This window comes from Cyrtonyx montezumae, unplaced genomic scaffold (genome assembly GCF_038088225.1).
Source record: "Cyrtonyx montezumae isolate F1298 unplaced genomic scaffold, pur_monq_1.0 scaffold_4, whole genome shotgun sequence".
Classification (NCBI taxonomy): Eukaryota; Metazoa; Chordata; class Aves; order Galliformes; family Odontophoridae; genus Cyrtonyx; species Cyrtonyx montezumae.
In genome coordinates, this window is record NW_027072045.1 from 27,634,776 (window position 1) to 27,647,616 (window position 12,841).

At 36.0% G+C, this 12,841-nt stretch overlaps 1 protein-coding gene across 7 annotated transcripts in view; it reads left to right on the forward strand.

Moving 5' to 3' along the window:
• The window catches only part of ADK (adenosine kinase), a 260,222-nt gene that overhangs the window by 60,288 nt on the left and 187,093 nt on the right, over positions 1–12,841 (forward strand). For all 7 annotated transcript variants that reach the window (XM_065746525.1, XM_065746522.1, XM_065746524.1 and 4 more), the window contains one exon: positions 12,407–12,485. In XM_065746525.1, coding sequence (XP_065602597.1) covers positions 12,407–12,485 — 79 coding nt within the window. The remainder of the gene's footprint in view (positions 1–12,406; positions 12,486–12,841) is intronic.

Below are 12,841 nucleotides of genomic sequence, written 5' to 3' on the forward strand. Positions count from 1 at the left end.
AAATCACTCGTATTTTTTAAGTATGAAGTTGAAAAGTTAGTTTTCTTACTAGAACTGGTTGGTCATTCCTACCTGGAGTGTCAGAATGAGCTGACTTGTTTGCAGTCCCCTTTTTTGACTTCTGCGATGAAAGGATCTTCTGCTGTTTTTACAATCTAATGAGTAAAAGCAGGAGAGGGAAGTAGATTTTTATACAACTTAATTGGCTGTGACTTCTACATCTTCCTGGTTACTGCAGGTACCTGTGATCAGTAAGGACCTGAGGGAGCTGTGTAAAAACTGAGAGGAATTTGTCCTTCTGTTCAGCAAAAATTAACTATGTGTGATCGGTTCTTACTTTGAGGTGCCTGGATTATGAAGCTATTTGAAGTCTCTTTCTGTGTTTGAGAAGTGAGAGGAAGAGAATATGTGCAATATTAACAAATTGCTAATTTTTGCTACCAGCCAGAAAGGATTCAAAAGCTACAACTCTTATCTGAAAGTTCAAGATAAATTTAATATTTTTAAGATCTACGAAGACCCTTTTGCTTTTTAAAGAAACACACACTCAGAAGTAGGAGAGGTGTATGGGAAGAACTACATAGGATCGGTTTGTTGTTTTGGGAACAATTTCTGTTCTTAGTGGTGGATTACCAACGGGTCAAGTACCTTTATAATCAATCAGCAGCTTTTTCTCTACCTAGAAGCAGAGAAATGGTTATTTGGTATTCTTGTTACAGGCAAAAAATCTGCATCCTACGTGACTTAGTTCTAAGGGACAACCAAATGATCTTCATCTGAATTAGTACAATGTTTACTAGGCTAATTTCTGAGAATGTTTTACTAATCACTAATTGCTCATAATTTTGTATAAGTGAAATGTATTTTTCTTGACTTAAGTGACCAATCTACTGTGGCAGACCTCCTTTGGAAGAAACAGTTCTAATGTCTTTGGTACTTCATTATAATCTTAATTATCTTCTGAAAGATTAAGATTTAATTTGATTATGCATAAATTATAATTTTCTTAGTGGCATGGCAACTTACAAATGTGTTGTAGGATTTCAAGTTTTCCTAGTTTGGTTATGAGAATGCCACATGAGAAGCTGCCAGAAATACTTTTGAAGTTGAGATATGTTTACATTTCCTCTATTGTATGCTTGGTCAGTTATCTTATTGATGTAGGAAATGCATATTGATTTGTAAAGAAAATATTGATATCAGATTAATGGCTGCTGAGTGACCATTAACTGCCAGGTGGTTATGTACTGTTGGTTTGTTCCAATAACTTTCCAGACATAGATATGAAAACTCAGTGCTTTGTAACATCTGGGTTCCCACTTTTCCATCTCCATACATTTTGATACTTCATAAACACAAAATAATATGTTTTTGTAGGGTTGAGGGTAAGAAAAACTTCTCCATTTATTCCAGCCCTCTTGAGAGGGAAGATAAATTCTTTCTTTCATGCACAGCTACTTTGAACTGCTCCTTTTTAGGAATGTTGTTCCCCGAGAGCTGGTGTGGTTCTGTGAAATTTAACAGCTGAACACAAGCTTCTTAATAATAACATGGAGACTAATGCAGGGTATCACTAAATATGCTTTGTACTGTTCACAGTGGCAGAGTATACACAGATGGGGGAGGTTGTAATGAGTGGTTAATCAGAGGGAGACTTTCTGTGTTGTTGTATTTGGGTCAGATGTTTGGGTAGTTTCTTTCAGGCCATGAATTATTGTTCCGCTGTGGAGTTAGTCTTTTAGTGCTGCTTGGAACATTGCTTTAGAAATGTTTTATGTAGTACTATTCCCCTGCAGCTTTTCTGTAACTTGTGATTTTCACCATTTTTTCCCCTCTGTTCATTGCATATGCTAATTCTTCTCCAAAAGGTGACCCTCCGAGATCATGCCTATGGAGTGAAGAGCCAGGCTGAATTGTCATAGGCTGGAGGATGAGTTATTTTTAGTGGTTGGCATTTCAGGCTGGAACACTTCATTCTGTCGTGCTTGTTAATGAGTCATCTGGAGAAAATGGGCTTCTTGCTTTCTGAGCTGGTCTGTAGCAAATAATAATAGGCTAATCTCTGCAGGAGATATTCTGTCAAGTAACTAAAGCTTCAACTAGAAAATATGTTGAAATGGAGACTTATCACCTCCCTGTAAGAAAAAACATGCGGTTATTATGATTATTTTTGATGTATATGAAAATCACAAATACTGGAATATAAGAGCCTACTAATGGTGTAATAGTAAAACGTTTTTGAGGAAAAAAAGGTTAATTGAAGGTGGTTACTTTTTACAGAGAGAGAGGAATTACCTGGTTGCTTTTTAATTCAGAACGCTATCTCCTGAATTCTGAACATATTATCTGTTTGATTCTAACTATATAAAGCCTTATATAAGGTTCTAACTGTATAAACCTTATGTGGGCTTTGTATACTTGAGAGAACCCCAAAACCAATATTCAGTGTACTTCTAATGTATTCAGTGTATTTCTAAGGATTATACAGTATTTTTGTTATTCTTTCAGCTCACAAACATTTAATATGGGTATTTTCCTTTGCACATTTTAGTCTCTCCCTTTGATGATGACTTTTGTGTTGATACAACACAGGTTTCGGTTCATAGGTGAAAATAACGCCACTCCACAAGAAATATAATGTAATTAAGGGCAGCTGATCAAAGTTATTAATCCAGTTGCTTCATTTTTTTTCTCCCCTCTTGAAATTACAGAATTCAGTAGTGCAAATGATTCATTCCAATGAAGGCTATGTGAAGATATAAACCAACAAAACTAGTGGCATAAAGGAAATAATTTTAAGATTACCTTCAGTGTCAAGTTGTCTTATTGTTTTTGACACCTCTAATGCTACTTACGGTCTGTATGTTTACCTTCTTTTGTTTGCACACCACTTTTAAAGTATGAAGAGAACTTTCTGTTTCGATGGTAATAATTAGAACATGTTTTTTCTCTCTGTTGCTAGTTTATCTGGTTGAGTTTTTTAATTGTCAACAGTATCAATTATTGGGATAAGATAACCTTTTTGTCTTTTTCAGAGAAACGTTTTTGCATTATTAGCGCCTCTTGAGCCTTCAGCCCACACTGTTTTAACTCATCATGTTGCTGTGATCACAGTACAAAATGTTTAACCAATTAAGTCTAATTATTCTGATATTATTGGAGTTGATACTAAATAACCCACAAGCCTTAGAGCAGGTTAGTCAAGATAAATACTATGCATTTTAGAAAAGTGTATTCATGGTAGGCTACATTGTTGTGGTAGAAACACTTGAGATACCTTTAAATAAGCTGGCAGGAATATCAGAGTTGGATCAGCTGCAGAAGCGTGCAACTTTGCATGAGGGAAAGGTACCCTGTGTTTTAGCAGTTACCCTTTCTAAACTCCAGGCTGCTGTGGCTAGACTGCTTCCAGACCTTGGCCATTTACTTACAGCTGCTTTGAGTGCACACACTGATGTTCCTTTAATTGCCTCCACAGCAATTTGTATGTGCTCCTGGGTAGCAGTCTGTTCTACGTGTCCAGTTGTCAGATGTCATCCCAACAGCATAAGTTATTTCAGCTTATAGAAGAGTCAGGAGGTTTTTTGTATTCTCTGAAAGCAAAAGCAACATATTCCCACATTACTCCTCACTGTTACTCTAGCAGTTTGGGTTCCTTTTCAAAGCTCTCCTGCTGCTGAGTGCTTAAGATGTTGTCAATAAACAGTTGATTCCTTCTCTAGTGCCTTCTAATGAAAATAAAGGTTTGGACACGTGATTATTTACTTATCAAAAACTTACAAAAAGGAAATGTGTTTGGGAGCATTTGTACTTGCAATAATAAGGGTTGCCTGTGGTTTGAGTTAAAGAAATTCATGTTATTATTCACTGTCAGTTGGTGACTGTCTGTTGTAGCATTCTAGACAGAGCTGCAGTGAGAAACAAGAAGGTCAAAGAGAGCTGAAATACAAGTCTTATCTGGAATTTACTACTGGTTGTGTCGAAAGTAGGGTTTTCTGCACGCATCTTCTTGCTTGTTCCTGAGGACAATTACTGCGTGCTAATAGGTTATAGTGAATGTATGCTTTTGTCTTGAACTATTGAAATATTCTGATGTATTTTTAATGTTTTCTTGGCTTAAATATACTGATTGAGTAACAATTGGAACGTAATTTAAAATAGCGCATGGAGTGAAGAAAAAGATATTTTAGCACTGTAGCTTAATTGACGTGGACCATTTGTGTTGTAAACATAAAATTGATTTAGATTGTGCTTAGCAACTTTCACTATTGTTTTGAACTTTTTGTTAGTAGAAAGACAGTGTTACTCAGATAAATGCTTAATCTGAGGGATGTATGGAAGCGATTAGTTTTTGGAACAGTGCTCTGCAAAACTTTGCTATTTTATTGACTCAGAATTAGAATTCATACTCTGCAACTTGGTTAACTTTTTTCCCATTTTGGTGTATTTATAGATAAAAGTATAAATTACAAAGTTGTTGCATTACTGCAGTAAAATATTTCTTTCTGCCAAATGTGCATGTGTGAACACGTTTCTCTCTTTGTCAGCTCTCTATAGGCAGCTTCGTATGATTTGCACTACAGCTTTAGATAATCTAAATTGTGGCAAAGATAAGGCTTCAGATCTCTTGTTTGATTGAATGCTTTTAATATTAAAATATTCATGGCAAATATTCTTTTAAGTTAAACAAAATTTCACTTTGATGTGAGTTGGAGTAAGCTGATGCTTGTGAAGCAGCAGTTTCAATTAGCATTCACTAAAGATTTATTGATGGTTAGCACCTGGTCTCTACAAAGCCAAGTGGGAAGCATCTACTGCAGTCTCTTGTGATCGTTACATAATTAGGATTATGTTCTTTAATTTGCTTTTAATTTTGTAACTGTAGTCTTATTTTAGAAAGCATTTCTACTTGTCTTCTTGAATATTTATTGTAGGTTATATGAAGTTATTGATATTAAAAGAATTTAGTATAGTAGTTTCTAATTTGATAAGTGTCTTTCTATTGGTTAGTAGGAAACACTGGGCTCAAGGGATTTACGAGTAGGTCTCAGAAAGCATGTATTCTTATACCACTTAAAGGAAGCAAACAAAAAATAAAAAAGAAATCTAAGCATTATGTATCTCTCAAAAATATCTGAAGAACATTAATATAAGCATAAATGCTTCTTTAATAGCTCCAAGAGATGAACTTGTTCCTCGATGCTCCAGAATGTAACTTAGCATGTCCAAGGATAAAGGAGGTAGATGCTTTCCCAAGCCTGCAATGTCTTTTGACTCTCACTGCTTAGATATAAGGGCAGTGAGCTATTTCTGGCTATGGTCTCTGTCACACTACTACAGTGTGCATCCTTGGTTCTATTAGCAAGATTTTTCAGTCTTGGCCAATTACTTAGAAGGTATTTCAAAAAGACAGTACAGAGGCAAAATGTTAACTTTTACTCAATTATTGAATTGATGGAAATGCTCTGATAGCATTTCTGATTACCTGTCTTCAGGTTGGAACTTTCCTTTAAATGCTTTGATCAGAGGTTTAATAGAAAGTTCTGTCAGTGCTCCTAGACCTTCTCTTTTAGTAATCATACATAATAAGCATGTTTTAAGGTTTGTGAGTGTGTTCTGTGCAAATGTATCTGTGGCATTCAGCAATGGTTAGAAATTCAATCTTTTTAATAATTTGGTCATAGTTATTCTTTCTGTTTTGCTATGCTGTTTCAAAATATTGGTTTGCCTTGTGTTGGCTGATGCTTCTGACTGCAGTCATCTATGTTTTTCAGACATTGCAGAGGGCAAAGATATCCAGATAATCTGGAATAAGAGGAGCTTTTCACGAACACTTGCATAAATTTGCCTGAGTCTTTGCTGAGAAACGGAAAAAAAAATTACTTTGAGAAATGTCTTTAAATCATGATCCTTAAGAGCTGATGTTTTAACCTTACGTTTGAATGACTGTTACTTTTTCCATCTTGTTTCAATATGCCTAAATGCAAACACATGTGGAAAATGTTCTTTTGGCTTTTATCAAACTGACATTTAAGTGCATTTTTTTCAACCTCACTAACATTTGTGGTAAAATATTTCAAAGCTATGAATCTTGCAATTTGCCTATGCATTTTTTTCTTCTTTCATATATTAACATTTGGTACTCATAATCCTAACCTGGTTGGAATTACTGGCTTTTTTTCATTTGCTGTTTGTTTGGATGAGGTGATTAGGAAAATACTTTATGTGAAATTCTAGTTTGCAACAGTAAATACTTTCATGAAGAGTCACTGTTTTCTGAACTTTTGTAAATATTAGAGAAAAATATGGCAATCTACTACATTTGATTGTAGCTGTCCTAACACATTTAGCTTTCCATTGTGTTATATGTCCATGTTGCTAACCTGTCTCCAGTGCTTCCTTTTTAGCATGTTTTATTCTTCCCCTCTATTCCCCATTCCCATTCCTGAACTCTTTAATTCTGTGCCAAGCTAATAAGTAGAAGAACTAGCTCTGGGTAAAGTCAGTCATTGCCAAGCAGCTGTTACAAAGTTTTCTCATGTACCTCTGTGATTGTACCTCATTTCTCAAAGGCAATACTTTGGCTCTTTCAGGACCAATTTTAAGCCAGAACAACCAATTATATCTGCATCTCGATCTTAACTGGCTTTATGTAAATGACTAGGGATGAAGTAAGTCATATATAAAATTGTTTTTATAGGATTCAAACTTTGAACACTGTGTTGTACAGTTTAGAGAAATTAGGTACATTCTTTCAAGTATGATTTACTTTTCTTTTTACCCACAGTATTTGCCCCAAAAGTTCTGTTTTAAAAATCAGTACCTCTTCCTTAGATCAGAATGAAATTTCACTCAGGATCTAGTGATGAGGGCTTCAGGATGTGGGCTGACTGGGGCAAGCTTCCTGCCTGGCAGTGGGGCTGCCTGTGGTGGGCTAATGCCAGCCCTGGCCCAGGCTGCAAGGCAGTGCAGGAGGTGACAGCCTTGTCCAGATGTATGCAAACAGCCTCTGCTGTGACCTTCAAGGCAGTCATGTTGCAGGCTTGGCATTGTTCAGGTTTCAGTTGATTTATTCCTTAAAGGCTTTCTTAAAAAACAGCAATGATATTTGGAACTTCTTATGTAGTTTTCTTGATCTTTTGGTATTCTGAAAGCAGGTTGTATAACATGATATTCACTTGCATAATTCATCTTTAATTTATGAAGTGATTTCATAGACATTCTGTCACAGATTACTTAATGTGAAGATTTAAGTAGATTAAAAAAAAAGCAATTAAAAGGATCAAACATTTAATTGTTGGTGTATTAGTCTGGTTCTCCTCACAGCTGAACACTTAGTTGCATCCATATTTTAATAGGACCACTTCTTGCAACTAAAAATAAATATCTGGGAAATGTGTCAGAATCACCATTAATTAGGATTTTTAATTAAAATCCAATTTAAATTCATCCAATAGCCTGAAAGCATACCAAATGCTAGTGTACATTCCTCTTGAAAGGTATTAACAAAACTTACCTTTGTGGCCCCAACTTACCTCGAGTTACATGCAACTTGCAACCTTTTCTTGATTACTTAAGAGTAATCATCTTAATGTTTTTCAGTTCTTTCGTAATACCAAGCAAATATGTACAACCTACTGGAGGTATTGAATTATCATTATTCAAAATAAGAACTTTTTTTCTTACGATCAGGTTATCCAGCATACAGAAGCAAAATGGGCAAAAAATATTTTTTCTTCCTGTCTTTGGTATGTGATTTTTTGTTGTTGTTTTTTTAATTAAGTGTAGCTTTCTGCTGATGAATATCACTGGGTGCTCTTTAAGTAATAAGCAGATATCCAGGGCAGCAAACCCTAGTGAAAAACATGAGGTTACATTTCTCTACTTCTTGCAGATAACTAACTCCTGACATACTTATCAGAGGCAGTTTTTTCCCAAAGCCGACAGTCAAATTTAGCTATTCTATGACCATTTTAGTTTTCAGAATGCTTTCCTTTGTAGTTCAATGTAATTATTATCCAGAAACTTAATGACATTACTTTCATTGTTTTAATTTATGTTGTCATTAATCCATTTCCTTATGTAGCCTGCATTCAGTTGTACGGAATGTTTCATGTGCTTATTTTTATTACTAGTTTAGTAATGATGAGCCCAACATGACTATTTCATGCTGTGTAACGCAGAACAAGATTACAACCCCAGCTCCAAAAAACCCTGGTCTCTGTAAAGCAAGCTAGAAGAGATGAGTATTGATCTGGTAGAGGATTGTTGGTGTTAAGTTGGTGTTAAGTTGGTAAGTTAGTTTCTGTAGACATTTTGGTGAAAGAGTTAAAATAGATTTACTAATATTCATAGAAAATGCTAGTAACTGGACGTTGGTTGGTATCATGGGATAGTCAGAGAAAAGGTATTTTTTGTTGGCTTTGTGACCTGAGGCTGCTGTAAATCTAAACATCCTGAATGAAGGATGGCACGTTTTGTGCTGTGATGCTCTGTATGGCTGTGGAAATGAAAATAAGCAGCTCCGACTTGGAAGGCTTGGGAAAGGGGAGAGCAGCAGAGCTGTGTCACTGAGGGACAGCCACCACACAGGTCCTTGTCTGCTGTCTGAAAGTAGAAATGAGTTTGAGGAGGTACTGGCGGGTACTGAGATGAGTTTTTCTGGGAGATGAAATGGGGTATTTTAAGAGGCTCTTTGTAAAAGTATAATGAGTTTGGCAAGAGGAACCAAAGAGATGGGTATTGATGCTCACAGTGGGTGAATGGTGAATTGGCAGTGATTGAGGAGAGAAACCAGGAGGACTCGCTGGGGAAGTCCTAAGAGCTCACTGGTTTGACTGAGGTTGAGGTGTGACATCTGTTAGAGGAGTCTGTGCCTTCTAGAAATACACTTCCATCTCCTGTATCATAAAGAAGTGTAATTTGTTTTTGTTTTTTTTTCCCCATTCTTGTATATAATAGATTCTTCTGTTACTTTCTTACACTTTTTTTCCATAGACATGAGCTTTCTCAGATGTGAGTTTACTGAAAAGTCTTACCTTTCAGTATCAAATACAATTAGGAGCAGATCTTTTTCTAAACAGAGAGGAGGAAAGCAAGGCAAAAAATGACAGAAGTGCTATTGCCTATAGTATAATTGAGTGTAACATTAACATATCCTCCTTGGCAGTGCTGACGTTGATCAAAGCTGAAAATGCATGCTGTTGCAAATGCAAACTTTTTTTGTTAAAATAGGCTGCAATGTGGTCAGTGCATTAATGATACTGAGAACAGGGCCCCCTCACTATGGTGCTGATGGTGGGATTTATTATTCCATTATTTAGGGCAATGGTATATTGCTAGGTCCAAGAGAAAGGTCACAGTTCTCAGATATAGCAGAGCCTTAAGAAATACTCAAAGGCCAACAATTGTAGGGCAAGGAACAAAAATATTATTCAGTTTTGATCTTGCAGTTCTAATTTTCTTGGATTATCCTAAATATGATGACGCCTTACTCCTGAAGCACATGCAGAAGCTCTGTTTAGTATTCATGGGCTTTGGAGGATCTCCTACAGTTGAACTTCCTTTCTTAAAATAGAGTTCTTTGTTATTATGTTGGAATGACATAATCTTCTCTTCGAAGGTCAGACATACAGCAGACAATAAAACTTCAATTTTTATATACTTCCTGTCCTATTTACTGACATCTTGAATATCATGGAATCACAGAATTGTAGGGGTTGGAAGGGACCTCTAGTGATCATCTAGTCCATCTCTGTACCAAAGCAGCTCCCTAGCCCAGGTTGCACAGGTAGGTGTCCAGGCAGGTCTTGAACATCCCCAGTACGGAGACTTCACCACTTCTCTGGGCAGCCTGTCACCATTACTGCAAAGAAGTTCCCACACACATTTGTGCGTATCTTCCTATGCTTCAGTTTGTGACCATTTCCTTTCATCCTATCACCACACACTGCTGAGAAGAGTCCAGCCTCATCCCTTTGCCCCCACTCCTTAGATACTTATAGACGTGGATCAGATTCCCCCTCTGAGTCTTCTTTTTTCAAGGCTGAACAGACCCAGGTCTCTCAGCCTTTCCTCATAAGAGAGGTGTTCCACAGGCGTACCTACTCCCTGGTCTGTCTCTTCAGTCTGTCTTATTATTTTTCACAATCACGTGCCAAGAAAAAACAAAATTGTGCATTTTAATTTCCTTAAGATAGAAGCTGTTGGCAATCTTAATTTTGGGGTTATATTTGATAAGAGTCAGTTATAGACCTCTTGTGGATTAAAACAGCCCAATTTATGTTTTGGTTTTGATAGGCAATGGAAGATAGAGCAACAGTGCTTTCCTTGTATTTTTATGAAGTCTTGTTCTATATAACATCCTTTTAAAGTTGTGGAGTTACTACATTAATTCAAAGAAAAGGGAGTTATGCCTTTTAATGTTGAGTCAGAAATAGTGAAAGAGTGATCTTTGTTTACTTGTCTTACGTCAAATAATTGCAAAATAATTTATTGAGGTTGTTTCTCATATAACTATCACATCGAGATCATGACATGAAGGTGGTATTTTAAAGCTATTTCTTTCCATCATTTCCAATTTCCAAAATCCATCCATTTCCAAAATCACATGCCACCTATTTTGTTCTAGAGATACTCTTTCAAACTACAAAATGAATTATTTAAACGCATTATCATTTAAATTTAGAGCTTCTGTTATATGTCATGTGTTACACTATACTATGTAAAGTTTAACATGCCACTAAATGATTAAGTCATTGAAACATCAGATGCCTGTACGTAAAGGAATTAAAATACTAATTGGAATGCTTGTTGATATATAAAAAAAGCAAAAGTAGCTGTGTGATACAGACAGCAAACACTTGAATTGGTTTAAAAGGTTAATTAAATTGAAGGCAAAATACTGCCGAGGTACTAACTCGGTTCATGACAGTTTGTCTCTTGGCTTGAGAAGCAATTGTTATGAGATTTGGTGTTTTATTTTTTTCCGCTTTCAGCTGCTTGCTATCATTTGAGGTTTCAATTCCTTTACATAGAATTGATGGATAATTAGTAGTGCGGATAACTGTGAAAAGCATATATAGTAATTTAGTTCTTGGTTCTTTCTAATTGCCTGCCCATTGGTAGTTAGGGTGAGTAGCTCATTATTCAAATATTTTAAATGGAAATTATTGTAGAAATAATAATGATCTTATGGGTTTGAAAACTAAAGCCTTCTAAATAAACAAATCATTATTTTACAAATCTGTCCCCAAATCCATCATTTAGTTGCTATAGGGGGATTTGGACTGTGGGGAGGAGAAGTGGGATTGACAGGTAGCATTCATTTTTGTTGTGTCTGAGATAAAATGTTGCTGTCTAAAGAGATGATAGAGTTAAATACAATAAGGTATGCTGGGATATAGTAGTTCTAAGGGGACAAGCTTCATTTTTAGAGGTAAATATCTAATGTTAGTAGACATTGTAAGTAGGGACAAACACACTATTAATTAGGATTGTCCTCAAGGTCATTTTGAACCTCAAATGTGCAAACTTTTACATTAAACCTTTTAGCTTGCCTGTAGGAGTAGTTTATCCTGAGTCTAATGTCTTCTGAGATTGTTAATCTTGCTATTCAATCTACTCATTTTCAAGTGTGCTTAAAGGTGGCATATTTGTGCTGAGTCTTTCTCCCTGCAGTCTCCACAGCTCTTACCTTCCAGTTTCCTTTCCCATTTTGCTTCACTTAGCTTTTCTGTAGGCTGTGAATAGAGAAAAGAGTAGCTCTGTGGACAGTGATCTGTGATGCAAATTTATCCTTGGCATGGAGGAGTCTCTGATGCATTTTTATCTGGGTGGTCTTAATCGTAAAGTTGCTCTGAAATACAAGGGTAGAGATTTCCCTGGAAAGTTGATACATTTTGTTTTAAAGTTCAAAACTAAAAATATACTACCAAACGATGCCAGAGAATACTATACTGCTTTCATAGCAGCATGGCTTGAAGATTTGAAAGGTCATCATGTGATTTTTTTTTTTGTTAAAGCAATAGATTAGTTCACAGAAGTCCTTCACCTGTCAAAATACAGTATTTCATGTGAAAGCTTTGATTGTATCACAGTTGTTTATTTAACCTTCTAAGTTGATGAGTTAGGATGAGTATCTGAATGTTTTCATGTATAAAACCTGTATTTTGTCCATCTGAAAGCTCGTTACAATCACGTGTGTTTCAGGTAATGTGTTTCAGTTATTGAGTTAGAATTTTAAGGTAAAGGACTCCATTCAGTGTCACATGCTGCTTTGTAGTTTGGAGAAAGCCTAAAGAGGTGCCCTCAGCTTGCATATTCTGTAGCAGCTAATGTAACTGAATTTATCATTTTCAGATATCATCTCCTAATATTCTTCCTTTTTTTCCTTTGTTTTTAACAGATTTGAGGAACTTGTGAAGAAGTTCAAAGTAGAATATCATGCTGGTGGCTCTACTCAAAACTCTGTCAAAGTAGCCCAGGTTTGTTCTTTCTTAAAAATAACTAATTATTTGGAGGATTGAGTTTGGATTAACTTGGTGCTTTGTATTGTGTACTGTGTCTGTAATGAGAGCTACTTAGTGTCTTCATGTGATTCTGTTTCCCCAGGTATGTTTTCAGGTATATTTTTGAAATAATCTATTCTGAAGTTTTACTCTTCATTCTTTTCAAACACTTGCTGTTCTGGTTACAGCTATGATGTGCCTGAAAGAGGAGATGGAAGGGTTGTAAGAAACACTGAGCCAGGTTCTAATGTCAGGTAGCAATGGCAAGGTCCCATACAGCAGTGAGGAATCCTACATCAGTGAGAAAATGAAGCACAAAGAAGCGGTTAAAC